General features: G+C 48.8%; 1 protein-coding gene across 9 annotated transcripts in view; it reads right to left on the bottom strand.

Moving 5' to 3' along the window:
• TNIK (TRAF2 and NCK interacting kinase) overlaps positions 1–25,945 on the bottom strand; it is a 163,172-nt gene that overhangs the window by 51,051 nt on the left and 86,176 nt on the right. For all 9 annotated transcript variants that reach the window (XM_040612955.1, XM_040612948.1, XM_040612947.1 and 6 more), the window contains exons 4-9: positions 21,287–21,412; positions 13,164–13,274; positions 10,712–10,802; positions 9,208–9,338; positions 4,704–4,758; positions 3,817–3,895 (exon numbers count right to left, since the gene is read on the bottom strand). In XM_040612955.1, the coding sequence (XP_040468889.1) occupies positions 3,817–3,895; positions 4,704–4,758; positions 9,208–9,338; positions 10,712–10,802; positions 13,164–13,274; positions 21,287–21,412 (593 nt within the window). The remainder of the gene's footprint in view (positions 1–3,816; positions 3,896–4,703; positions 4,759–9,207; positions 9,339–10,711; positions 10,803–13,163; positions 13,275–21,286; positions 21,413–25,945) is intronic.

Genomic DNA, 25,945 nt, shown 5'->3' with positions numbered 1-25,945 from the left:
GGATTGTTTCTCATATTTTATGGCCCCAAGTTACGTTTCAAGAGATTTACCTTTCTGAAGATGACTGGGACAAGCTAGGTTGATTTTTTTAAATTTATTTTAGATTTAACTACCCAACATTACACGGCTTGTTAAAGCTCAGACAACCTCTGGGCAATGCTCGCTGCCTTGCAGCCCTTCCCTGCTCTCTCAGGGAGACCCAGCAGCATTACTGACCCTCCAGCTCCTGGAGGCCACCATGCCCCAGCCTCCCTGACCATGGATCCAGGTGAACGGGACAGGCTCTTTGGGCAGCACGGCTTGGGCAGAGGTGGGAACACGGCGGTGGGTGGCAGAATGCAGCCCCTCCTCACAGCCTGCCTTCCCACAAACAGTTGAACTCAATCTCAGCTAAAACAATTTCAGCCAAATCTTTAATAAACAGATTTCTCTTACTCAAGTGATGCATATCAAAAGTTCTCCTGGAACTAATTCCGCCACATTATAAACCCAAGAGAACAGGGATTTACAAGAAAGATGTTGACAGGCCACTATAGTCTATGTTGCTTTAGCAAATAGGAAAATGAGTGTAAATTAATGTCAGAAGCCAACAGATACTATAAAATTGCATTAGAAGTAAAACAATAAGCTTTCAGGGATTTTACTTTTAAGCTGTCAGACTAAAAGTGATTTATCTTATAAGTACTAATCCATACAAATTGAGATGCAAAAATAAAATACGCTACTGGATCCAATTAAATCCTCCATCCAGCTTTATTAACGAGCAAATCTTCCTTCTCCACCTTGCCTCAAGAAACCCAGCGTCTCAGTGTATCCAGAAGGGACAACCCATGCAATACTCAAAAAAAATAATCTGCTTTTAAAGTATGATTCTCCCCTTCTGGTGGGAAGCTGGAGAGACTTCAGTCCTGGATGCGTGGTCCAGAGCACCCACAGATACGGTCAAGTTGAAGCAGCTAAAAAGTTATCCTCCAGCAAGTGATGGGTTTGTCTGTCTCTTGGGGATGGGTGCCCTGGTGCCCTGTGGTGCCCCAAGACACCTGTGCATCCTTGAGCTGGCTGAGCAGCTATGGACGGGGACCAGCTCAGGCCTCTGGTTTCCCTGAAATCTACTCTACAAAACCCCAAACCTGTCCAGTGGCACAGTTCAGCCCTCACTGGAGCGGGAGCAGAAGACACAGGCTTTTTCTCCCTGGCTGTGATCCAGAAGGACACCATCACACACCTCATCTCCTCCTCGGGTGCAGGTCAGCCCACCTGCACGAAACATGGGCTCCTCCAGCTCCCGGGAGTTTGTAAAGCTTAAATCAATGTTTGCAAAGCCTTTGCAGCCGCTTGGATGAAAAGTGGTATCACAGTGCAAATATCACCTCATTAACAAAGAGGTTTTGTCACCTCTTACAAGCAGGGCTAGGGAGCGTTCATGGTAACGACATCACTGAAGTTCAAGTTCATTTTGCCTGCAAAACGCGGGAAGAAAATAAAGCTTTGCTGCCGGCTGGCTTTAACTGGGAAAGAAAATGATACCACAGGCTCTTTAATTTCATAGGAACACAGCACTGTTTTAAAGCGAGCTCAAGGATTTAGTAAGCAACAAAAATACTTTCCTCTCTGAGATTTTCGATTCAGGGCAGCTCCCATGCCTGCGTTCCCTCCTGGCTTTCCCTTACTTACCCTCAAAGGTGCTGGAGTCACTTCATATTTCTTTCACGTAAGGAAAAAGATGGCCTGCCCACTCCGCGTACTTGTTATGTGTTGCCACACACAAGGACAAACTCAAAGTTCAAGTTGAACGTTTCCTCATTTTGCTTTTCTCTTGTGATCCCTGCTTGTGAAAACCAGCCCAGACTGCCAGAGAGCCACCGTGCAAGCCTGGCCAGGTACCTCCTGCCCTCTTGGGCTGGGCTTGCAGAGCTCCAGGACCCACCCTGGGCAGCCCCAAAACCTCCAGCTGCGAAATGAGCCAAGGACAGCAAGTGTGCCTGGTGTCCCACTGAAAATGCTGAAAAAAAATTGCTCTTAAGGTGAAGCTTTTTCTGCATCCTTTGGAACCTCCCACTGCAATGAAAACTTGGAAGATGGACAGAGGTTTGAGCTGCCCGGGGTACACGTGTCCCTGCTCTGCTGGAGACCAGAGATCCCTGCTGGCTTACGGAGGGGTAGCAGAGGCCAGGTGAGCACGTGCTCCCCCAGGCTGAAGCTGGAGTTCCATTACCCTACGACTTCCCAGGCGATCCCTCTCTCAAAGCACCCGGGATGCCGACCCTGGGATGGGCAGAGCACAGCCCTGGAGAGCCCAGCTGACCCCAGGCATCGCCCACCGCGAGCTGCGCACGGCTGGGACAGCCGCCGGACACGCGAGGGGAAGGTGGTGCCAGGGAATAATCCCAGCTCGCACAAAGCACATCCTAGGATCTCAGAGCAGGGACGAACATACACGTTCCACCCCAGCTCTGTTTGTACCTTAAGGAGGTGGGGAAATGTTCGGCTCAACACCAGCTTTCAACAGCTCCCCTCTGCCTGGAGGCTGAGGAAGCCACTGCTGAATAGACAGCACTCTCATATAAAAAATAAAAGTCTTACAATGCATTTTGTGCTGTAGCAGTGAGGATAATGAAGTAGGAGACTGGTGATCTGGCAGAAAACAAGGGTATAAACTGTCTTCTCAGCTGACTAATGGTATCCTCAAAAGGCTGTGCAAGGAAAGTGAACATCTTTGCCACCCTCTGCAGAGCCAGCTGGGAAAGGTCCTTCTCCTCCCGGTTTGGTACTGGGGCAGCTGATGCAATCATTAAAAAATTGATTTTTAATTTTTAATTAATAAAGGCTGACAAAATTAAGATGCCTGCTGCCAAAGCCTGGGTAAGGTTTTAGGGGCTGGTCCTAAAACCCCAACACCATGTGTCAGAGGACTCCAAGCCCCTCTCACTCCACTTCCAGCAACAAAATACCTGCTGCTGTGGCATCAGGTGTTTTCAATACCTACTGGTTGCTCCTCTTTTTTTTTTTTTTTTTTGTGTGTCTTCAACAAGATGATAACCATAATTTCAATGAATAAGGCAAAACTTCCTTCTGCAAGCTCAGCCTATGTGGGAGCAAGGGGCAGCGCTGTCTCTAACACCTGGCAGATCTTTCCTGACCAAACCACTGCTGGACCCGGGGTAGGCAAACAGCATGAACCAGAGATGAGTGTTTTTCAGGACTCCAGCTCCATCAGTACAGAACATACAGTAACAAAACAACATCTGTTGGGCTTCAGGAATGTTTTTCCTACGGGTTTTTATTGGCATGCCCTGATTTTTTTTCCTTTTTTTTCCCCCCCTCAAAAGAGTGATGTATTCTTTCCTGCAAAATTTTAAAATAAAACCCCAACTAAGAACAAATGCCTGCATTCCTGGGCCTTCAAGATAAACCATCCTTTTTTTTTTGGCGTGGATTCATGTTTCCACTTGAAAACGGAACCTGACTGGAAAGAAACAGTAGCCAAGCGAAGCGTCATCTGGCTTCAGGCTGCGCGAACTGCCTTGGAGAAGCGGCTCTGCAGTGCGAAACGGCAGTGTTAGAGCGCGCTCCCCGCTCTGCCCGCCTAGGACACCCCCCGTCCCACGGTCAGCGGCTCCTTCACACCAAACCACCTCTCCACAGATCTCCATAGATCAAGACCCAAACCTGCGCCCACCGCTGTGATGCTGGAGACTGCCACTGGCCCCGAATCTACACAATGCAAACGCCGAGTCCGCGGTGTGCCTGGGCTGCAGAAACAAGTTGCTCCAGAGATTTTTTCCCCACTCATTGAAGATTGAGAGAGACACTCACCACTTCTTTGATTTCAACCTCGGGGCCGGGTTGCGGGGGATGAGGAAGAGGGCTCTCATGGGATGCATGTCACAGAGAGCTGCAATTTGCAAGAAGAGGCATTAAACACGGCACGGCATCTCGCAGAGCCCCCGGCTTTCCTAAAGAGAAGCTACGCACCCAGCTGGGGAGACCCAAGTTTCCTCTGAAGCTACAAGACTCACAGCGGCAGGAGGATTTGTGGCGACAGCCCCTGGCCCAGCAGCTGCCTGGAGCTCAGGTGAGAGCTGATGTCCCCAGCCAAGCGGTGTGCGTGTCCCCAGCACCACAGGGCTGAGCAGCAGAGGCTGGCTGGGGACACCTGCACTCCTGCAGCTGCGTGTCCTCAGCACCCTGCCAGGTGCTGACAGCGACGGGCCCCGAGCAGGGTACGGCTGCACCACGTGCCGCTCTGCTCTGCTTTATTTACTTGCATCTACCAGCACGCAGGGACAGTCCCAGGATACCTCTGAAAAACCATGGCAGGATGATGGGTGCAGACGCACCAGCTGAGCCCAGCATGCCACTACCTGTGTCACTACAGAGGTCAGTGGAGCAGCTCTTTACCTGCTTCCAGTCCTTGTCTGTATTTTATTTAAGGAAACGGAGTCCCAGAGTGCTCGAGCAGACATATCAGAGTTATACAGGGTTGTGTGCCTTTGCTGAACACCCATCCTGTCCCCCCAGGTCACGCTGCCCTGGCAGCTTTTTCCCCGTGGGACCCTGCAAGCTCCATCTCGGGGAGCCCAGGTTGCTTGGGAAAACCTTTGCATGGCGTTTCTTGCACAGAAGCAAGTGCCGGCTGGTTCAGCAAACCCCAACATATTATAACCCAGGGTTAATTAAAGCAGAGCAACGTATCTACTTACGGGGAGCACCTTCTGCCATTTCAATGGCCGTTATCCCCAAAGACCACAAGTCGCTCTGTAAAAGAAAGCAGAAGGACACACGTGATACAGAGGAGCACTGTCACAGCGATGGGTACCAGGCAAGGGGGGAAGCGCGGCTCTCCCCAAGCCCAGGGGGCTCAGCCCTGTGAGCTGGGTCTCTGCGTGCTCTGCAAGCCTCCAGACCCACCCCTGGGAGCTTGCTTCATCCTTTTGCCATGTGTTGGAGCTTTAGAAGAGGCTCACAACCCCACTGTTTATCCAAAGACTTACTTCAAAACCTTCAAGGCTGGCAAGGTGTGGGACATGGCCACCCCCCCAGGACATTACTCCCAGTAGCCGTGGCGAGGACACTGCCTGGGAAGATGCTGATGACCCTTGGTGGGGGCATCTTAACAAGCCCACGCACTAACGAACGAACCCCCAGCTCCTAGATGAGCTGGTGACAAACTGCTCCCCAGCTTCATGGCTGAGGTAAGCTGCAAACCTGGCACCAGCTCCCTGCTTAAAGCTGGGTGATACACATCCATGGATTTGATACAGCTCCACAGAAAACAGGCTGCCTGGAATAGATTAAAAACATGAAGTATCTTGAGATATCGCCGGAGGCTCCTGTATCATGGACTGCTCATTAAATGGAAGCCTGAAAAGCGGTGTTTCGCCAGTGGAAGGAGAAACGGACACTTGAATTTCCCCTGTTCCCAAGCCCTGCTCACCCCTCAGCCCACATGGTTGGTTGAGTCTCCTGAATGATCAGAGCACAGAGAACGCACCTCTTTGGAAAACTCTTTGATTTCATACCAGTATCTCTCTTCCTTCCATTTTCTCCCTTGTAAAACAGGGACATTTGTATCCCCAGCTCCCTGCCAGAGACCAGTGGTGAGCTCCCCTCCAGCACCTCCTCCCCACCCCAACATCACTAATGAGCTGCGGTGGCACCTCCAGATCTGGTAACGAGCCCCAGAGGACGGCTCGGCTCTCCTGGCAGCAGCGCAGGCACAGAACGTGCCCGGCGAGAGAAAACAAGCACCTTCTCTAGCGGCACGGCCACAACCCGCTGTTTTGGCAGGAGGCGGCTAATTCGTTATTCTGGACACCATGTATAGGGCTGCTAATGATTCACAACCCAGCACCCGGTGCAGCGGGAACAGGACCCAGACTAATTTTGGTGCCTTCATCTCAAGCGCAGCCTCCGACACAACCCCAGGGGGCCGGAGAGACCTGCTTGAGATGGGGGGGCGGCAAGGGCAGAAGCTGCAGGTGCACTGGGAACCAGAACAAGCCTGATGCTACGTAGCTGCTTCTGAGGTGTGCTGGAGGCCAGCTAAACTCCAGTTAGCACATCAAGAGCAATAAACGTTGTAAATAGGTACGTCTCAGGGTGGAAGGGATGGACTCTGCCTTCTGCAACTCCAGCTCTCACATCTTGCTCTCCTCTCGCCCTGCTCTCTGCTGCCCTGTCCCTGCAGTCCCACTACAGTTTTCTCCTCTCCATTTCAAGAGCTGCCCTTTCCTCAAGCCTCTTAAACCTCCTCCAATTTAGCGAATAAATCCTAGAAAGGTTGTTTTTCCCAGGACAGAGCCCCAAAAGCTTAGTTAGAGCTAAAGAGAGCCTCTAGGGACCACAAGCACCTTCTCACATACACGTTCCAGGAAAGACAACTTGGATTTTCAATTTCAAGGCACTTTTCCTCATTTTAAACTCAAGCACTCCCCTAACAAATGCCGTCCTTACTACACATCTTTGTACCTGCTTAAAAATTCTCTCTCAATTCTCATTTCCAACCCTTTCGCAGGACAGTCTCATCCATTCTTTGTTTCTGGTCAGCAGGGATTTCTGCCGCATACTTAATTATCGCAGTCTTTCCACATGATTCAGCACACATGACCCCTTCCCTTTGGGCTGCCGTTGAACTCCTTCCAAATTCCTAGTGTGTCTTTCCATATCGAGGTGCCTAGTATTATACACAAGATGCCAAGTGATCTTAAAGCTGGAGCAATATAGAAAGGGATTATCACCTAAGTCTCCCAGAGAAGGCAGAAAACTCAGCAGGAAGCACACATTTTATAATGATCTGGAATTCAGAGGTTTTTCAGTGTGTGCGTGTGCTTATTTTTGAGTCTGAAAAGCTTTTCTGTCCACCCAGCAAAAAGAGGCTGTGCTAGTATGTTTGCATTGCCTTGGCTTGGGAAGGGAGGCAAGCCTCCTCCCCCCCCAGCTTTTGATTCCAAGCCTATTGACGAGCTACCTCTACAGAAAAAAGGAAGACCGGCTAAGGGAAAAATCAACAAATAACCTCAACAACGTGGGGTTTCTATTTGTTCTTTTTTAAAGTGGTTTATTTTGTGAGGAGGTATTTACTGCCTCCTTCCACAGATTACACAGGCATCTCTTTCTGGCTAAGAAAACAGTGAGATCAGAGGCTTTTTGGTCCAACAGATTCAGCCTGCAAAGATTCCTTTTTTCACCCTATAAATCTCATCTTTTGTATTTACTATTTTAAGCTGGCCAGCTAAACCTGAGAGCATCTGATTTGCATCCCTTTTAGAAAAAAATGGCATTTACATTCCCCACCACCACCACTTCAAAGCAAGAGCATCAGGTGCAGGGATGTGATCTGGGGTACGGACTAATGTCCAGTGGCTCCCACGTCACCACAAGCTCAGAAAACACCCTGCAGTGAGTGTGTCGGCAGCAATCAGCCTTCTGTCTCACACCCCCAGCCAAGGGAAAATGGTCAATGCCAATTTCAGAGATGCAAGCGCCCAGCTCGCTACGAGCATTTGATCCTCGGGGACAATAGAGGGATTCTGGTCCTGGCGCTTGTGCATCAGTCAACGGCATATTAAGTGCCCTAGTTATTCCGGAAAGAGGAGAAACCTCAGGGATTTTTGAGGGTGGAAAGTAGCCTATGAAGATATCAGTCCTTTTTTTTTTTTAAAAAAAAAATAATGTAATATAATAAAAAAATAATAAAAAAGCTGCGATTAATTAGAGTGTTGCACCAGGCGGCTGTCAGTGGAGATGCAGCGAGAGCAGCTAGCACGGGCTGCAGCCCAGCTACGGAGCTCTGCCATCAGCAGAGCAGAGGAAACGCCTGTTGTAATTGGTTAATCAAAGAGTATTAAGTAATTGCAGATTAAATGGTTTCTACATGTCCTTATCATTAATGATTTATGTAACCCAGAGTCTGAACTCAAGACTGGAGAGCTGCTCTCTGGAAAGCCATCAGTTCAAAAGTTGACGGATGCACTTAAATAGCTGCAATACCAAAGCATCGCTCGGTTACTTTAAAATGGTTCATCTCTCAACGATTTCTCAGAGTGGCTGGTAACTGCACCCCAAATCGTTCCACAACGGTGGGCTGTTGCACCATTACACCCTAGTGTCCTACAGCTCGAAAGCAGCTACCCAGCTCCGCACCAGAGGGTCTCAAAGTCCTTTTTAAACGTTATGTTGTAGAGCGACGTCTCGGCATGCGCACGAACGGAGGTACAGTGAGCTTATAGATCTTCTCTGTCCCCAAAGCTCACGTGTCAGCGCCTCGCTCTCCTCTCTGGACGCGCTCAGTGGACCTTAGGGGCTCTGGAGCAGGAAATTCAAGTTCTGGACATTTTAAAAAACCAAGGGACAAAAAGCCAAGGGACATGTCCACAGACGTGTGTCCAGGAACTTGGCATAAGGCAGAACCAGGGTCAGATATATTAAGCTCTCCCTGCTTTAAACATCAGATCTCAGTGTTGTTTGAATGGGCAGGTGGGACCCATTCCCCCCCCCCTCCCCGCGGACCCGCTGCGTGGCACGGGGCCCTGTGCCACGTTATAACTCAGCAGCAATGTTGTGCTGCCGCCGATCCAAAAATAAACTTCAAACAGGCTAGAGAGACATGCGAAAAGTAGGTCAGCCCCCTAAACGTCTGATTGTGTGGCAGCTTTCAGATCTCCCCGCGAACACCAGCCTGCAGGCCAGAAGATGTGATTTTGCCCTTTCTAAACCCGACCTGACTTCCCTCCGGAGTAAACAGAGCAAACGCAGCATGTTTGGCTGTAGTATTTAAACACGCAGCACCACAAAGCAGGCCAGCAGGTAGGAAGCCGCAGTCTGACACCTTTCCCAGCACGGGGAAAGACTTCACAGTAAATGTGGATACGTGAACAGCACGACAAAGATGCACATTGGGCCTGAACCGGCATCTCAAAATCCAACAGCCAGAAAGCGGGACGAGACTATGCTGCTCGTCAACGTCGTTGTCAAAGCTGCAAGAATATACTAAATTCCTGAGCGCTCACGTTCAGGGTACTGGGGCATAAAATCTGAGATCACACCACGCACCTTATTCAGATGTTTACGATCACAGCTCTCATTGCAGGCACCAGTAAGTGCTGCTTTAACTCCTTCCCTGCCTAATTAGCTAATGCGCTAGGCTTGGCAAAGATTACACTTCTAATGACATATACAATCGCGGGAAGATGCTCATTTAGGTACCTTGAAGTCGTAAGTGGCATCGGGATTTTCATCGCAGGCAATGACCTCGGGGGCCATCCAGTAAGGCGTTCCAATGAAGGTGTTTCTCCTGCCCACCGTCCTGTCCAGCTGAGCACTGACACCAAAATCCACTGCGGATCAGAGACACAACGGGGCATTGTAAGGTCAGAGACAAACCTGAGCAACACTCTTCTGTTGAATGTAAAACACTGAGTTCATTCAGATCAGCTCCTCTGCATGGTCAGGAAAGAAAGATGTGGCCAGAGACATTCCTGTTTGATCTCTGCTGGGATCAACAGAGGTCAGTCAAGGACAAAGCTGATCATCTGATGTCCAGGTTTTGTATGAAACCCTGTGCCTTTTGCTCCTTGCCAGGAGGCAATGAAAAAAAAATCACAGCTCCTCATACTAATGAGGAACAGAGTTAGCAACATGAATAACCAGCAGCCTTTGTTCTACGCTTTCTCTTCTGAATTAAAGCCTGCCAAATATCAGTAGAAGCCTCATTTCTCTACCTAAATTCTTGCTGGAAATGCCATAAATGCAAAAAGCTTAAGGAACTAAGGGCCAAGGACGAAGGCCCATAGGGAAATGTCAAGCAGAGAGCTGCAAAATGAAGCAAACCCTGATTAAATCAAATCAATGAAAGAATACACTATGGTCTACTAAGCTCACTTTGCGCAACACAATGGTTGGAGAATTTGCCCTGGAGAATTTCCCCTTGGAGGGGAATCTTCGCCAGCACGAAGCCAAACGAGGTGGTAGTACCATCTGTTAAGCTGGGGTTTTATTCTGCTGTAAAGAGACGGGAGAGACATGGGAAAACAAGGCTTGCACCTCACTTTAACAGTGTAAGGGATCCTTCATCGCTAGCATAAATTAAAATGTGCAAAGACAGCCTTAATAACACTGGTGCTGGACAACTGAGGATATCAGCACATCAGCTGTGCTGATCTGCTGTCTTCCATTTGATCTTCACATGATTGCCTGGTCTCCTCCAGGATGACTAACACCGCATATGAAATTCAGAGTAGTTCTCGCAAACTAAGCTCTCTCCAACAGGTTAGCTTGGAAAACACGTCTGGATTATGTCACACTAAAACGAATGGATTGTGATCCTGTAGGACACTGCTACAAAGCTGTGTGGGAACAGCCTTCGGTTACGTCTGGCGATGCACACAGGGCAGTTTTCAATCTGGGGCACGAAAAAATGGTCTTGATTGCTTAACCAGCATCTGATGGCAGAGCTGCCCAAACTACCTGTCTGAACAGCAACACCAGTGCAAGTACATCTTTGCATGCAGAACCTGGCCATCTGCTGCTGGCAGTTTATTGCACAGTCCTTGGTCAACACCCAAGGTCACGTTATAGAGGCTGGCAGGAGAAAACACACAGAGTAGCTCTTAGTATCCGTCCCCTTTCTGCAAGACACGTACAAGTCAGTTTTGCTCCTTCTCTCCAGTCAGCCCACTTGCAGTTTCCAGGAGCTCTAACCCACTCTTACCTAGTTTAACTTCTGCATTTTCCGTCAGCAACACATTCTGTCCCTTGATGTCTCGATGAATTACTTTGTGCTGGTGTAGATGACTCAAGCCCTAGAGAATTCAGAGAAAGGTTAGAGGAATCCAAGTTCAAAGCATGTTATTTTCTGACATTCCTCCTCAACCAATTATGTTCCAGAAATGAAAGATTCACAGCTGGAGTTAAGCACCGGAAAATGCTTTTGTTTGTTGTGTGTTCAAAATGCCATCCCTGTGTCACAGGCTGGGAGGACATGCCCGGCGAGGGAGATGCCCACCGATGGGTGCTCGCCATTGCAGGAGAACCGTCAGTTCTACTGGGATTAAAACCAACCTTTCCATTTCTGTGGGGACTCATATTAACCCGAATTCCTCCGCAGCTTCAGACACATTTCCCCCCACATTCTGCCTTACCTTAGGGAGCCATTTCTGCGGCAGAAATAACAGAATGGTTTCGTCTCCTTTCTGTATTTCCACCATCCAGAAACTGAAGAAAACACTTCTCTTTTTATATCGGTCCAATAAACTGGACTCCAATGCACTGCCAAGCTTGCATTAAAAAAGCTACCATGCAAATACAAACGTTACCATTTGCACGTATTCCTAACAGAGATATAGCTCAAATCAAAAGCCTGTCTCAAAGGCTAAAGGTAAACTAGCTTTTCTGTTGTGCTTTTGTATTAGCTCATTAATTTCTTTTTGCAGCCTACATTTTTATTTCATTCATTTATTATTTCAGTTTCGAAGTAGCATCCACCTATATTGCCAGCTTCGGAAAAAACATGGATTGCTTCAAAACTAATTCTGCGTTAGGTTTACATTTCACATTAAGCATTCATATTTGAGGAAGAAAATTTCAGCTATCACTATCGGTAGTTATTAGTCATTTCACACTTGTTACCTTGGCACAACACTGTGGAGTAGATTGCATCTATACAGGAGCCCTTTTTTAGTCATGTTGTACCCAGTTAGAGACACCTTTGTGCACCAGAGGCAAAGCAAAAATTTGATTGAATTTCAATAAATCCTTCAACAATGTGGGCTCAAGCCTCCTGTCAGAATTACAACTGGCCATTGATGTCTGAACTGAGACCCAGACGCCTTCTGCAGCACAAAGGTGGGAGCCTTCCATCACCTGAAACCCTACGGAGGTCACCAACCCACCGCCCTAACGCGCAGCCTAAATGCAAGCGATGACACTTGATGGTGGCCCTGGGACATGAGTCAGTGACTGGGTTCTGACTCAGCTGCCAGGGACTATTTTAAGAAGCAGGCTCACGGAGCTCACACATTTAAAGTAAGCCCATGTAACTGTGGCTTCCTGGCACTGAAAGCAGTGTCCGTACAACAACCGATTAGCTACAGTGCCAGCATCTTCTGCACATTGTTTTGGTGCGGACAGTGGCATTCAGCGTCAACAGAGAAGTGCTGTGTCACCTCTGGACACCAGCAGCTGCCTCAGCAGCAGTGTCAGATACCCCCTTTCAGAGCAGTCATTTCGGTTCATTTTCTTTCGTAGAGCCATCAGATCGTTTAGGTTGGAAAAGACCTTTGAGATCATCGAGTCCAACCGCTAACGCAGCACTGCCGAGCCCACTGCTACACCGTGTCCCTAAGTGCCACATTTACACATCTTTTAAACACCTCCAGGGGTGGTGACTCCACCACCTCCCTGGGCAGCCTGTGCCAGTGCTTGACCACCCTTTTGGTGAAGACATTTTTCCTAATATCCAACCTAAACCTCCCCTGGTGCAGCTTGAGCCAGCGTCCTCTCGTCCTATGACTTCAATGGCTCTTCTCCAGGTTTCTTTCACATGCCCAATATTTCTGTTTTCTCTTGAACAAAACCTCAGTCCACGGAGCAACAGATTTTAACGCCGGACAACCATTACGATCACAGCATCTGACCTCAGTCGTGCAAAATGCAGGCAAGCCTTTGCTGAAGCTGCCATCTCCCAGTACATGAAACTGTCGCAGCACATTTTAAGAGACTCCAGTCAAACGTTTATCTTGTGGGTATAAAAAGCTGCATCATCCTCATTAAAGCTTGAGACATGAGGATTTAATAAAAAGTAGGGTGCTTTTTAATCATGAAGATTCCTTCCACAGACTTTATCAGTCCTCACCCTTCTGTTAATTGAAAATTTAATTCTAATGTAAATAAATCTTGGCCCTATTAATACTAAAGGAAATTGTATTTTTGTTGAAGGAAAAAGAGGGTTAGAAGTCAGGGAACTAACAGAGCTAAAGGGCATTAAACAGGGCTTGTTTAATATGCAGCACACAAGCCCATGAATCATTCACGCCTACCGGCACCGAAGAGGCTCCAGCCCATGGCAGCACAGCAGCCACGAAGCCTGCAGAGCCAAAGGCTTTCCAAGCCCCGAGTGTGACACTCCAACAACTCCTGACATTCAGCTCCCTCTGGACACCTACCCGTAAAATCTCTCTGCAGATGTAGGCAATCCACTCCTCCTTCAAGGTGTTCCCCTTCGTGTTCTTGATGAGGTCGGTGACAGAGCCCGCGCCGCAGAACTCCATCACCAGCTGCCAAATGGAACAAAAGTGCAATTACTGCAACGACACCGACAGCGGCCTCGGGACTGGCCGACCCCAGGGCAGGACCCCGACGCTGGCAGTGCAGCTGTGGGGCCACCGCAGTGCTTCACAGAGCCACCGGGACACAATCTTGAACCTACCAGCTTGTAACCCATATGGGTTTTGTTATAAAAATGAAATAATAAAAGGCTGGAAGGCTTGCTGCTCTTCAGAAGGTTGGGAACAAGAAACAGGAATTAGTCCAGTGCTGAAAATCAGCAGAAGAAATAGGAAACCCTGAAATCTCAGGCCCCACTGCTACGTACCCTACTTTACACTTAGAATCAGCGTTTAGTATCAACAGCAACACAAGCAAAACGTTACCTCTTGCATGCATGTTCAACTCGGAAAGCATGAAGGCAACAAGACAGATGTCTGAAAGCTTCCTGCAACCTTAGAAGCCAGGTATACTTTGCAATTTTATTTATTTATTTATTTTGGTACCAGAAGGTCTTTGGTTTTGATCCCCTTTCTGAGCAGGCACCCTTCCCTGAGGGGACGCTCAGCACACCGCTCAGGCTGCGCGGGACACAGCTGCTGTTCTGCTGCTCAGGTTGGTTCAAATGAGACGGGGCACCACCGCTTGTATCACTTCCCAAGTTTCATAAAATTAAATACAAAAGTACAATGATCTAACCCAGGCCCAAACTTCATCTTGTCATTGAGCAACTATGCAATAAACGTTATGAAAATAGCACGGGATGCGTGTCTGCCTCCCAGAGACATCACGGATGCCCAGGGCGTGCAGGAGCCGTCAGGGTGCTCCAGAAAGCGAGCACAGCCCATGCATGCAACGAGTCTTCTCTGAGACCTGTGGAGGTGTTTCTTTCAGATGTGAAACCATGCTTTCAATTAGATCAGCCTGCTACTGAAAGATGTTGCCTTACAAGTTGTGCCTTGCCAGATTCTTCAACGTGCACGTTTAAAGTTTCTTATCACATGAAGCTTACACGGCATTTGTTCTCCAAGCAAGTGACATCACTTCTTTAAAAGCATAGGCCAAGAGAAGAAGAGAAAGAAACTGCAAAAGGGTTACTCCTAACCAATTACTCAAATGCAGTGATTTTAAAAGACTATCATTCATAAGCCATCATAAACTCCAGACATAGCACTGTTATAAACCTTCAGGTTAAAAAAACACTTGAGCAGACTATACCTTAGCTGGCTTTGACCATGCTCCTATCTTTAGTTTTGATATGAGATTTCTCTTCCTCAACTAACTAAATTCTTTGTATATCCCTGTTACATCAGGAAACTGGCTTCAAGAAATAAGACGCGTGACTAGCGAAAGTCTGCCCCGTGCAAAGGCAAGGAGTGCTGCTGCAGCGCTTGCAGCAATCCCATCCCAGCAGGAGACCAGCAATCCAGCTGGGTCACTGGGACACAGCCCAAGTCATGGGTTAGTCATTGCTCATCAAATGGGGAATAATGGAACAAGTGGTTTCAAAGTTGCTTTTCCTCCTTTTTTCCCTTTGAACGATTGACACGTTGGGGAATATCGGTGTCTGCACATGTTTCTGATTAAATGAACGTTTGGGATACCACAGCAGCAGGCTGAGAAAGGAAAACCCTGGATAGCTGAGCCAGCCACAAACACTTTCCAACCCAAAAGGCTGCCCTCCCAGGTCCCCTTCCCTGGAAATTCATCTGCAGGCTCCCACTAGGGTCTGGAGCAGGGGGATGAGGAAGAGCATGCTTTGCTATGTATGGCAATCCCAATGCTTAAAAGAAGATGCAAGACGTCCCATTAACAGTACAGAGCGCATCCGTTAATGTGCCGGATTATCTTTATGGAGCTGGAAGTTCACTCAGTCCTCTACCTGGCCCTTGATTTCCACAGAGCAAAGACTAATTTTGCATGAGGAGGTGACTAATACAGCCACCTGCCGATGTATCCCAAACCTGTAACTGTGAAATACCCTGGAGACTCAAGAAAAAAACCAAACCAACCAAACCACAGAGAGGGGAAGAGAAACTCCCGGGGGAGCGTTTCCAACCTGGCTTTTTAAGAGCTGCACAGTCCCATAACATCCATAGGAAAATATCCAGCACCAGCAGATCGCTGGCAGCACCAGCAGGCGGCGGGTCCAGCTGGGCAGGGGCCAAGGGGGCTCGGGACGGAGGCACTTCCCGAAAGCCCTGCCACGAGCCCTCCAAAAAAATGAGCCGCAAAAAGATGACAAAGTTGCCCGAGTATCCCCGTCCACCGTGGAGAGCTGATGGATACCTGACGTGAAAAATCACCGTTTCCAGAAGTTTTGGATGGAACGGGAGAAAAGCTGCCTGCTGTGGCACTGAGCAGCGCTGTGATCCCCTCACGCTTTTATAGTTTCCTTTGCCCCTCAGACAGAGGGATGCGACAGAATTCCCAACTACAGCTTGTACAATGCAGCCTCCGAAGCGAGGAAACACAGATGATGGCGGAGTCCCCCCGAGGGGCCAGGAGAGACCTCACCCACAGCACGGTGTCCCCTGCCGGGCGATGGGAGCCCAGGAGCGATCAATGCATGCTGCAGCAGGTACAGGAAGATGAGCAGGTCTCCTCAGAGGACCTGAGGTCTTGTTCAGCCAGCCAAGGGATGGATGGCTATGGGACGTGAATGTATACTGTCAACAGTACGGATGGGTAAGCACCCCAGAGGCAGAAGAACAAGGTAGAAGCCTGGCACAGTATCAACGTATCAACACCCTGTGGGTATATTTAGCCTGGAAACCAACCAACAGCCTTCCAGGAGAAAAGAAAAGGAAACAAAATTTCCAACTGATTTTAGGGCAGAGCTTAGTATACTCGGGAAAGGCTCCAAGTGGCACTTACACTGAGATCCCTGCTTACCAGCCCCATGCCTCCAGCCAAGCGCTTCGCGCTGCACACACTTGCAGCATCAACAATCTTGTTAAAGGACGAAGTCATGATGTGGTAACACCATAAACTTGAAATACAGATTGACTTTTTATTAAGCATAATTAAAATTATCATCAAGATGGGCTAAAGGTAAGATCATATTCTGAAATTCAATTTGCAAGCCCATTTATTGACAAAGTATTTTAAAATACAGTTCGCTTGGCATTTACTTAGCTCTCATGCCAGAGTGACAGAAAACTTCATAAGCAAGGCAAATTCAAAAGCAGCAGCTGCTTTTGTGCTGCTGTCTCAAGATTTTTTTTTTTTTTTTCTCTTAAAAGAGCCTTCGCAGCTTTCAAATCCACCATCACTTTCCCCAGTTTGGGAACGGCCAGTAAGACCTCTGCTCCCACCACTGCTGTCTATTACCTGGAAGAGCTCAAACCTGAGCATCTCCAGCACAGAAACCCCAAGCCAGCCGACTGTGACCCACTCCAGCTTGTCCAGAGGAACTCCCCAAAATAATTCAAATCCTTTACTCTGTGAGCCAAATCCTTCTGTTCGGTTTCGATTGCTTGTGTCGGTGCTACAGTGGGAGCAGGCTGCGATGCTGCACAGCACAGCTGGGTGGGAGCAGCGGGGCCAGCGCTGCTCTGCTCTCCCCTCTCCAGCTGCAGCATCAAACTGCTCTCACCCACGTTCATCAATAACCAACACGTCTTATCAATAACCGACGTGCCCTATCAATAACCAACGTGCCTGGCCACGCCCTGCCCGCACCTCCCTGCACTTCGAGGGCAGTCAAGCAATTCGTGCCCCTTGGGGAGCCGGCGGGCAGGTGCCACCACGGGTCCTGAAGCAGACTGAAAGCTTTGGGCTCAGGGATGGCAGCGAAAGGAGCTGGGCTCACAGTCTTGCAGTGTTTACCGCACTGACAGCGCTTTGAAGAGGAGTGAGAATGAAATGGTGTTGGCTTACTCAGCAAGACAGCAGCAGAAAGCCTCTCTGCTAACCCCGGGCTCTCGGCTGGGGGCTGGAGCAGCAGCCGCGCTCCTCCCCGGCACTCACCTGGGACTGCAGGGCTTGGAGCGACTACAGAGAATTACAGCTCAGCCAAAACCTGTCCCCCTCAGTGATTTAATTCCTGTGATGCAAAGTTATCAGCAGCTGCCCCAAAATATTCTTCAGTGCCTAAAGGAGACTAGCAGCAATCCTGCTCCAAGCTGCACAGGCGTAACCCAGTGCTTCGATGGCTTGTGCTCCATTTCCAACGGAGCCTTGCTGCCCCCAGTTTCATTCTCCAGATCCCCAGTGTGACTCTGTTCAAACCACCCTGCCACGATTCAACGGGTCCCTACAGCTCAACATGGTGAAAAAGCACATTGCAACGACGCGGTGACAGCGCTGAGCATTGCACAGCTGCAGCAGTACCATCCTGACTTAGCTGTCGGTTCTGAACACCCAAATTCCTTCTCCCTCCGTATCGCCCCGGATTACCCACTGCAGGGGACGCACCGGAGGCAACCCCACCGTGCTCACCGTGAGCAAGTATTTGGCAATCTGCCTATTAGCAATTTCCCCCCTCTTCATGACAGATGCGGCTGCGGGTGCAGGCAGGGTTGCCATGGCAGCCATCCATCGGCAGCCAGCGCCAGCGGCCCCTGGGGACCGCACCGGGCGGGCTCTGCCCTGGGTGGGCTCTGCCCTGGGTTGCTGCCAGCCGCCACGCAGCCCCCACGCTCCGCACAGCCCCCACCGCCCATGCACGGCAGCGATTCTCCCTTTGTGGTTTCAATGCACCGTGGATGGCAAGGGCAGATGGCAAACATGGAGCTGAGTGGCACCACTATCACCCTGCAGATGTATACAGTGTGTTAACGTATGGGAATGAAGCAGAGAGACTGCAGCTTCCAGGAGCCATGGGGGTGGGTGATGTGCTGGGGAGGGGGTCCTCTGGGATGGGGTCACCTCCCCATCAAGTTCACACTTCCTAATGAATGCCCCAGCTCCCACTGCCAAAACCACACCCAAATTATCTCAGACCAGCTCCCCTGGGCTATGTGCAGCCTGGTAATCCATACCTTAGATCTGAGATAAGCAACAGAAATTTAATGCATGTAACTCCAAGAAGCAGCAGTTAACTGATTACTGGGTCCTCACCTTCCCCGGTGCGGTTTCTGCAGCCCACCCTCTCTTTGCCCCCTTGCACCACAGGCTCCCCCGGGGATGACCCCTTTGTCTCTGCTAGAGACAGGCACAATCCTTCCCAAAGGTCCACAGCAGCCCCAGAAAGCAACACTTTCTCCAACACAGGAATAAGCCTACCTCCTATTTTTTTACTTTTCCAAACGTTCCATAAAAGGTTGTCCCTACGACTTTTACTTCTTTTTTTCCCTAACGTATCAGATTTGTGATGCACATCTCCATTGCCACCTGCTAAAATATCCTCCATGCAGCTCTTTAATTTCAGGAAAACTCAATTGTTTAGCAAGCTCATCTTTCAGGGCGAGTGGCTGCTGTTGAATGGAGAAGCAGCATCAACAGACCCGCTCATCACGGCAGCAGGAGCGATGACAATACTTCATGTCAGAAGCCCGCCGTGCTTCCAGAGATCTTAATCTCTACTGAAAGAGTTCCCTGTTTTTTATTTCCGTATCAGCCTCCTGAATGTCGATAAAAAGAATTACTTGGGCATTATCAGAAACTGTTTTATTTCAACAAAGGGCCAATGAAAAATAAACAAGCCTTTATCTGTGCGGCAAGACTGATAGAGTTCGCACAAGTCCTAATTCAATCAGATCCTGAAACAACAGCTATTTAACACAGCGACACCAGCACACCTCTCCCCCACGGCCGGGGAGCTTTCCCGTGAACAGTGAATACCTCGGCCAGCCCCAGCGCTGGGCACCGACTTGGAAAAACCTCACTCGATTTTGCACAATTTTTTTTCACTAGCCCATGGGAAAGGCCCCGAAGCTGAGCAGAGAGGTAGTGGTCTGGAAGAGAATTTAGATTACCTAGTCTGCATTTCCCAGGGAACAAGACAAGCAGCGCAGCTGGGTGATGAACACCTTCTCCCTTACATGGCTGGGTGACCCGCTGGGGAAAACCCAGCTTCTCCTCCTGACTTGGGCACCTGAAGGTGGTGCAGCAGGTGCAGCATCCTCTGCTGCTTCACAGTGATGGAGATCAATGAAGGAGCCTCTCTTAATCCAAGGAGTTTTCTACTGAGCTTTTCTTTTTGGAAATCTGGGCTGCTCTAGCTGGGAAGATCATTTATAACCCATTATTCCATTAAAACTTGTATATGCCAAGAGCTCTTTGCACTCGAGCTGAAGAAAAAAAACCACCCCAAAACGCTCTTCCCTGGCCAGCCCACGCTAACCCCAGACCCAAGCAGCACAAAGGCACTGAGCAGCGCCCAGCTCTGGGGAGGGCCTTCTTCACGCTGAGGGCTTTGGCACACAGTTGGTGGGATTTTTCCCCCTCCCAGGCATTCCAGCAGCACAAGGGGAAATATTGTGGGCTGGTTTTCTATTTTACTTTTTTTTTTTTTTTTTTTTTAATAAACAGATTATAAACCCACTGAAGCCAAATGGAATTTCACGGGATAAAAAGCCATTTCTCAGCTTGACAGCTCTCTCCTCACTGAATCCCAGGCCAGCTGCAAGGAACATGTTTTTTTAAGAGTTCCCACCAAAAACAACCCCAACACCCGAGTAAGAAAATCCCCTGGAGTCCAAGCCCCCAAGTCTTCCCAGTACCTCCGTGTACCAGAAAGCCTCGGGTAACAAAGCGCTGCAGAAGCCCATCAGCTCTGTCTTTGTCCCAGGAGGAATATTCTCCAGCTCCCCCGGGGTTCCTGCTGCCCCTGATGCTCTGGCACACAGATGCAGGGGCCAACAGCTGAAGCCACTGGACTTTTTGCTAAAATAAAGCCTAGGTCACATGGAAACTACAGGAAAGAACCTGCTGCTGCTCTTCTTCAGCATCTCCATAGTCTCCCAGATGAACCATAAATACTCGTTACCACTGAACACTCCAGCAATCTCGTTCAGGCACAGAAAAACTTTGGAAACCACCCGCGGGTAAGTCAGAACTGGCTGGCTTTACAAGACTGAGGAAATAAATGCTATTTAGAATACAGGACAACATCCAGGCTGTTATATTTAAGATAACTCAAACGTAGCCTTCTCTTCAACACTGCCCTAATGAAAGCAGGGTCTGAAACGGCTGGTCCAACGCCCACGGGCTCTGCAGGCTGTGGCTCCACAGACTCAGATCAGCACAGTCAAGCTCAGAATACAGCACAGTAACTTTAATTAATTTTTCATCGCCCTTATGGCAGTGCCTGGCGCCCAAACCTGCGGTGCCTGCTGCCCTGCCCAGCCCCTGCGAGCATCAGCTGCCAGCGAGGAGGTGGGCTCTGATGCTCTGGCTGTCTCCAGAGATAGACGGTGGATTTCAGCTCTGTCCTCCGTGGTCTGGGAATGCCAAATTAATAACTGAGAAGCCACTGACAAGGGAAGCAGTGGGAGGAGGCAGGCAAGGATTTATGGGGAGGCAAAGCAGCTTGCAGCCCTTCGACAACATGAGGCATCTTCACTGAAATGGCTGAACAGCCACAAACCTTCCTGCCCTCCCTCCGCCGTCCCCCTCCTCTTTATTGGCCTGCACTGGCTCTGTGAAACATTAACCACGAGAAGCAGTGACGAGAGCTGGCAGGAATCACAGACACCCAGCACCCCCCCTCAGCCTCCATCTTCCCAGCAACACTCCTGGCTCCCTCCCACCGTGGGGGTTTTTTGGGGTTTTTTGGGGTTTTTTTTTTTTGGATGCATTTATTTTGACAGGACAGAATAGTTTTCAACTGAATATTGTAACGAAAATATTGTTAATGACAATTCAGAATAAAAATGGTTTTATTGTCAGTTTGCAAAGATTTTATGGCAAAATGGAGAAGCATTCTGCAGTGCAGAGTTTTTTCAAAGCCACGACTTCAAAAAAGATGAATGCAAAATAAGGCTTTCTGTGCGATATGGCTCGTGCTAAAAGGACAACATGGAGTAAGAGATGTGTGTCAGAACCCAGATATTTTAAAGGAAAGAAAGCAACCTACCCAGAGCTGATCGTCCATTCCTGGTGGGTTCTTTTTAATAAAAGCACCATAATATGTAGCAATATTTCGGTGGTGAGAATACTTCTTCAGCATGTTAATTTCTTGTTTGATCTCTTCCTCTTCATCCTGGGATGAGGCGAAAAGAAAAGAAAAACAAAACCAGAGGCACTAAAAGACTGAACTTCACAGGCTCTCAGTTCTCTTTGTACATGGGTGAACATGCAAGCACCCCACTTCTGACTGACCTCTCCCAAATTTCCTTGCACCATTTTTCACAGCTGCTTTTACAGCAGAGCCCTGGGAGCCTGAAGTCTGGGCTAGGGGCTAACTGATTGCTCCTTGAGCAAAAAGCTGTGGAGAAAACCCATGCTTTGCCACCTTCCCTCTTGCATTCCTGAACCCTGAACTGGCCAGATCTTGAGGCAGTATGGAAATCAGGTTGTTTCAAAACGCTTCAGATCACGGTGTCTCCTCCAGAGCAGGATCCCAAAGGTGCTGGCTGAATTTAAGACAGGCAACAGGTCTCTCACATGTGTTAAAGACCGACCATCCCTGTGTGCTGCTGCAAACCCTGCAGCACGAGTGGGAGCAGAGCACGAGCCCTGGGAAGCCCCAGAGCAGCTGAGTATCGGCAGGGCTGAAGGACCCACCAGGAGGGGCTGGCCAAGCAAAGCAAGGTCTGGCCAGAACTGAGCCCTCGCACAGAGACACGCTCTCCATCCAGAGGTGCACCAGTGCCAGACTGACATCACAATACGTGTTTTCAGCAGTTTAAACTTTCCTCCCTTTTTTTTAAACTAATCCCTTTCCGATTCATATCATAATTTACACCAGTCTCACGCTGCTCTGAAGCTGAACCATACCTGCGTTACCCCAATGATGCACCAGCACGCACCCCTAGACCCAGCAAAGGCCCAAGACGGTTTTCTAGAGACCATGGCGCGGCAGAAGTGCATCCCAGCGTCCGACATGCCGCTCCTGCCCACCCTGGAAGCAGCACAGGACATTTGGGGACACCAGGTGTTACTGCTGGCACGGTGGCACCACGCAGGGAGCAGGCAGATGCTGACTGTCTGCAAACTCTCTGCCAGAGTAACTCAGCCCTGGTGACAAGCACCGTCCCCGTGGGCTGTCGCGGCCCCTCTCCGTCCCGTCTGCAGAGCGGCAACAGCTGAAGCAGCCGAGGCAGGGGAACTGCGCCCATACCCGTTTTGATGTTCTACCTCTTTGCTTTCACAGCCATCAAACACGCCCTGGTTTTATTTTAAGCTGACCGAAATCCAGCCTGCTGTAATTCCACGGGCTGCAGAGCAGCAGTTAGCACCTTGATGTCAATAAGTTTTATTATAAAAGGACTAGAAGGGCTGTTACCTCTTTATTCTTCTTTATTACCCTCGTGGCCCTCATCTGCTTCATCCTGACTTTAGTTTTACAAATGGGCAAAGGCCAAGACCCCCTGGCGAACAGCGAAGCTGCAGGGGCAGCTCTGCTTGAAGAGCAATGCTCCCTGCCCAGGTGTCACGCAACACGGACGGGAACGTGGCTTTCTTCCCAAGGTACCACGGAACGGGAGTTAATGACTATGGTCTTCCTGAGAGAGAATTCAGGGAAGAACAGTGAAGATGAGGACAGGAGGAACACATGAAAGTAGGTAGGAGGACCTTGTAGAAATAACCTCCAATTTTATCTTCGGTAAGAACATGGGGAGCATAAGTGCCAAAGAGGATGAGGAACGGGCCCAAACATTACAATGAAAACCTGGGGACTCTACTGGAAGACCTTTATCGCCTCTTTCCCTCAAGCAATCAACACAACTTTGCTTGTTTTCATTTGCCCAGGAAACAAGGGAATAAACACAGTTTATCAAGCCCCAGAGGGTTTTGTTTGTTTTTTTTTCACTGAAGCCCTTTGCAACAAAAAAAAAAGCAGCTGGATGCTCAACAGTGCTAGGAGCAAGGAGGAGTGCTCAGTGCAAAACCCCACCAGCTCCCCGAGTACCACTAGCCAGCTCCTCAGTCATGCCCCACCTCACGCCTGGCTCTGCAGGAAAAATGGAGATAAGCCACAGGGACACGTGGTCTAAGGTTTTATCTCGAGTCCCTCTTTAAGCTGAAGTACTCAAAATGGCCAGGGGAAACCCCAGAGCATCTGAGCTGTGGATGGCACCCGAGGGCATCTCTGCGTGGCCAGGCTCCGGGGTCTCCAGCCCAGCCTCCTGCTCCAAGCAGGACCCCTGCCAGCGATCACCACCAGCAAATGCAGCGAGGGAGGGGAGATAAAGGCACTAGCACAGCAAGTTGTTGCAACTCCTCCAGCCCCCAAACTGACAAGCCCACAGACCAGGTTTTGCTGCTGTGCTTTGCCTCTGTCAATCAGTTCTGTTACATCCATCGCTGGAAGCAGGTCACGCAGCATATAGCAGGACCAGTCCCTGGAAAATGATTCCATATTCTCAATTCAGAGATAGCGGCTGCCCAAACTGATCAAGTGCTGTAATTTGAGGGCCTCTACGCTGCAATCTTCCCTAAAAGATAATTAGCAAGAGCATAGATGAGTTCAAGCATCATCATCAGGAGCCTTTGTGGGTTTAGTGCAAGGCACATGGCTGGGATGAGACACTGGCTGGGAGCTCACTGAAAACACTGGGGCTTTACACTCAAAAGTCTTCCTCCATGAAACTGCAGATGGCTTTGTTTGGGATGACCACATTAGTTCTGTCCTCTGTATGCTTCTGAAAGATAAGCTGTCATCAGGGACATCCTGGAAAAACAGGTGGGATGGAATATCTGGACAAAACAAAGCAGGGGCAGCACTGAAATCAGTGTGTCTCAGGAGGTGGTGAAGGGCTGGAGTGGACACCACAGCCTGGACTGGGTGCCAAACGTGGCTGTAGGCACGATTCAGGGACCAGCTTTAGAAATGACTCCAGAAGTGATTCCTGGGACCATTCCTGCAGTGGTTGGAGGACACAGCTCTAGATCTGACTTCAGCATCGACAGCTGTGGGGCACAGTCCGTCCCCTACCACGTCACAGCTCTGCTCTGTCTTCGCTGTGGTCATCGCCCGCCCTGCCCAAGCCTGGTCCTGCTCTCTCAGCAGCTTTCTGTTGGTGGCTATGGGCCGGTGGCATCCCTTCAGAGGACAAGGAGGTCTCACCCCTGCACCTCACCTGATCCTGCTGCCACCTGCTAGCTAGTTACTTCTCCACTCACACAACACCGGGGTCACTCAAGCTGAGAAGCCACCACATGAGGTATTCAATGGGGTAGAAGAGAAGTTCGGTTAGGTTTGTTCTGGTGGGTTTTTTTGGTTGGTTTTTTTTTTTTTTTTTACGAGGACTGACTTTATGTATTAAAAGAAAAACTGCTGACATGTTTTAATACACCTAAAAGCAGCTTAAGGGGAAAATAATTAAATATCCCAACAACACACCCCATGCCAAATACCTGATTTACTACCTTGCACGTTCAGAGATGTGAGACCCTGCTTTGGAAAGGAAAGTTTTAGATCAGGGAGATCTACTTAAAAGACGTGGCTGAAAATATTGGTTATATGGTGGGATCAGACTTGGGGTACTTTTCTCCAACATCTTTGCTCGGAAGGGATGGTATTTTAAAACCACCAAAGTAAGTATGGACTCAAATTTAAGCCCCTGTTTGGCCTCAAAGTAATATTCTGATTTCTCAGCTTAAATTTGTTGTAACCTCGGACTTCATCCCACGGGAACCTCACTGCTGTTTACATCCTGGGGTTATGTTTGGTGGGTCTGCCCGTTCCCTTAGAGCCTGCTTCCCATGAGAACTAGATAAATGGCACTTGTAGATATTCCAAGTAAACAGAAACAAATCTCATTCACATTTACAGACCTATTTCCACGCATCATTTCACCCGTTAGCGCACACAAGCACCTGGATGAAGGTCCTGCAGATATTAACACCACACCACGGTATCTAAGGTATTTCAAGACATACTCCTGAGGCCAGCTGACTGCTTTCACAGCGAGCCAGTTCTGTATGTGCTGAGCTCCTGAAAGCTTAATTAAAAACATTAATTCAAAAAATAAGGTGGGTAGACTGGGATTGGGTCCTAAATTTTGAAATGTGTTATTCCAGTAAAAAATAAAAGACAAAACACATTCTTACTCCCAAACCTAGCATTGTTTATGTAGGCAGAAACTTTGGGAGGTACAACACTGCACTTAAAAAAAAAATATAAAAAAAGAATCATTCAAGAGCAAGCACTTTCACGTCTTTCCTAACTGCATCTGTTTAGTTTTTTAGGGATCATAGCAATTCCACTGTTTTTTTTTCTTTTATGGCCACTGGGAAATGGTGAAATTATTCCTTCCCTAAATCCTGTTATTCATTTAATAACTTGTAAATTCTTGGTTCTTAGTCTGATACAAGTTTCAAAAGAGCCACATTTCTGAGACCAAGTTGATCCATTTTTTCCTCTTTATCAGTAGGATGCACAGGGGGAATTTAACTTGCCTAGTAAAAGTTATTCATAACAATACTGGCACATAGTTTTGGCGAACAAAAGCAAAACATGGATGTGGAGAAACTGAAATGTCTTATGAATACCCGATCCTGTTAGGATTTCTGTCAGATTTTATTAACACATTCAAAAGGTCCACTGCTGGAACCGGGTGCTGCTTTG

Source organism: Falco naumanni, chromosome 13 (assembly GCF_017639655.2).
Source record: "Falco naumanni isolate bFalNau1 chromosome 13, bFalNau1.pat, whole genome shotgun sequence".
NCBI classification, from domain to species: domain Eukaryota; kingdom Metazoa; phylum Chordata; class Aves; order Falconiformes; family Falconidae; genus Falco; species Falco naumanni.
This window is presented reverse-complemented; position numbering and strand designations above follow the sequence as displayed.